The sequence below is a fragment of the Cryptomeria japonica genome, chromosome 8, assembly GCF_030272615.1.
Source record: "Cryptomeria japonica chromosome 8, Sugi_1.0, whole genome shotgun sequence".
Taxonomy (NCBI): Eukaryota; Viridiplantae; Streptophyta; class Pinopsida; order Cupressales; family Cupressaceae; genus Cryptomeria; species Cryptomeria japonica.
In genome coordinates this window covers 481,834,467-481,836,992 of record NC_081412.1, presented here as the reverse complement: position 1 = coordinate 481,836,992, position 2,526 = coordinate 481,834,467, and the positions used below count along the sequence as shown (strand labels likewise).

General features: G+C 34.1%; 1 protein-coding gene across 1 annotated transcript; it reads left to right on the top strand.

Annotated features, from left to right (window-relative positions):
- Window positions 1–410: 410 nt before the first annotated feature.
- On the top strand, window positions 411–1,942 carry LOC131077261 (transcription factor ABA-INDUCIBLE bHLH-TYPE). Its single transcript, XM_058014712.2, has 3 exons — window positions 411–808; window positions 1,007–1,378; window positions 1,610–1,942. The coding sequence occupies exons 1-3, from the start codon at window positions 485–487 to the stop codon at window positions 1,688–1,690; spliced, it is 777 nt and encodes a 258-aa protein (XP_057870695.1). The 5' UTR covers window positions 411–484; the 3' UTR covers window positions 1,691–1,942.
- Window positions 1,943–2,526: the final 584 nt, after the last annotated feature.

Below are 2,526 nucleotides of genomic sequence, written 5' to 3'. Positions count from 1 at the left end.
TAGACTGTTGGGTTAACAGGATTATCAATGTGGCTCTCTTACCACCAAGCACTCACACCCAATCAGAGGTCAAAAAAGGACAGATCCACCAAATCAATCGTTAAAGGAAAAGATACAGGAGCATAAAAAAGGTGTGACAATGACCATGTAATAGTTGGTTTTATAGCTATTGCATAGACAAAATTCTAGAGATCGTTTTCCATTTCATTAAAGCAAGACGTGTTCAAAATGAAAGCCACAAACACCTTATCAGACACAGAGAATCTGATTATTTGTGTTGTCATCTTCCCAATTGTAGAACTAACTTGTCACCGTGGGGCAATATGCCTGTCTTATTGAGAAACTTCTAATAAAATAGAAAACTCGTGTAGTTTATCTAATTTTCATAATCAGGATTACATATGATATGCTATCTATAAATTATATCATATGGAGAACTGAAGACTGCAATTCAGCCTTAAAGTTTCTGGCCATCTTCCTCATAATGTTAACTTACAGAGGCCCTGAGGATCTCTATACAGTCCTTTCTGCACATTATCCTGTAGTTAGCTCAAAACCCATAGAAAAGGAACAGTTTGAACAAAGACCCATAGAGGAGAAACAGTTTGAACAACAATCTATTAGTAGGAAAAGGAGTTGGGATGATGTAATTAGTCCCTCCCTGCCAATGGGTCTTCAGGATTCAGTGTCAGAAAAGAATATGTGCTCTCGAGGTGAATTGCATGTCTTCAAGGAAAGGAGTAGGAGGAAGAAAATGAGTTGCATGTTCAATAATCTGTCATCTCTTTTGCCTGCCTTGCATAAAAAGGTAGTGCTTACTGCTTAGTTTCTTTGCTGAATGTAATTATAATGCAATATAGTTTTTTTTGGAAGGAGTTGCGATTGATTTAGAACTGTGGGTTTTACACATGCTGTAGTCTGCAGATGGTATTTTTATATTATTGGGTAATTGGGAAAACATTTTTCTTGGAGTCACTGAATTAACAGATCTCTTCTTTCATATCAGGTAGATAAAATAAGTATTATTAATGAGACTGTGAATTATATCAAGACCCTCCAAGGTACCCTGAAAGATTTGCAAGAAAGAAACTCAGAAATGGAAGCACTTCTTAAAAAGAGTTCACTGTCAAAGTTAGAGGATTCTCCTCAAGTCTGTGATGCTCAGGTCCCTGAATCAGCCCTAGGGGTGCCAAGTCCCAGCTTTAAGATTCTTGGATCTAGTGTTGTGGGCACTCATGCCTTTACATCAATATGGGGCTCCCAACAAAGTGGTTTTCTTCCTAGACTATTTTCTATCTTGGATGCTAATCAGTTGGAAATGATAGATTGCACCATGAATGCTGATGGATGCAACATGTTATATACCCTACATGTTATGGTGAGTTCACTGATTCTGAATACATAATCAATGACATATCAACTCTCAGATCTCATAAATTGATTAGTCTCTTAGATGTCATTTCATTTCAATAGTAAGATTTAGTTTAAATTATCATGACTCTTCAATCATTACTTTACAAATTTAGAGCAAAGATAGCACATTTTCAGAGGTTTGTATTATTGTGCATTTTTCTCTAATTTCAAGGTTTTGCTTGTTTTGGTTTTGCAGTCAAAGAGCAATAGTGAGCAACCCATTATAAAGGCTTTCACATGTGTTATAAATTCCATTACAACTAGTCATCAAAAGTGAGCATTCCTCAAGATTTGTAATGTAGAATCTCTGGACCATGCCATTGTTTGCTGTGGGTATAGGGTGGACTTCTGCAGTGGGTTCAATATATAGAGATAAGGAGACGCTTTGGAATTTGAAATTTTGGTTAAAGGAAATCAAAAGTCTGTTTTCTGATTCATTTCATCTATATTTTCAGATTGTGGACAGTTTGATTAATGTTTGTACTTTGGCATATGAAATGGATCCCCATCTATCTTTGAACTTGTGTTATTTTGGGATATAAGTATCTGAGCTCACCACTATAGAACCCAACATTGAAATAAAAACAATAAAAGAAAAAAAACTATTGAAATTAGGTAATTGGATTTATAAGTTGACAGCGACTAGCTCTATTCACAGAGGTGGTTTCCACAAACTTTCTTTGCAATTTGTGACCAAATTAAAAACAGTTGTTCCATTCAATTGAAAGTATTGTAGCAGCGATTAAATTGAAAGAGATATGTGTGCGCATCTTGATTGACTTTAAACTTCTGATAGTAATTATTTAAAAATGCAAAGTAAAAAAGGTCATACTAAGTAGATTCTAAGTATTTCATAAAATAATAGAAATCTATTCATAAATGGTGTCTACACAGTAAAAAATGTAGATATAGAAAATAATTCATATAAAATATCTTTTTACATAAATCTATTACAAGGTTGCTTTTTATAAATATCATTCTTCATTTTTTTCCTTATGCTGCCTTTTATATTTATCATTCTTCATTCTCTCTTTTATTTCATTCCTTTGTTCTCCTGTCCAAACAGGTCTGAAATTGATGTTGTACGTCATCTTTTTTTCAATTTAAGACTGT

Coding starts and splice junctions, on each gene's coding strand:
- LOC131077261 (XM_058014712.2), top strand. CDS start 485: ATGTTAACTTACAGAGGCCCTGAGGATCTCTATACAGTCCTTTCTGCA. Junction 809..1,006: donor TGCCTGCCTTGCATAAAAAG/GTAGTGCTTACT, acceptor CTTTCATATCAG/GTAGATAAAATAAGTATTAT. Junction 1,379..1,609: donor TATATACCCTACATGTTATG/GTGAGTTCACTG, acceptor TTGGTTTTGCAG/TCAAAGAGCAATAGTGAGCA.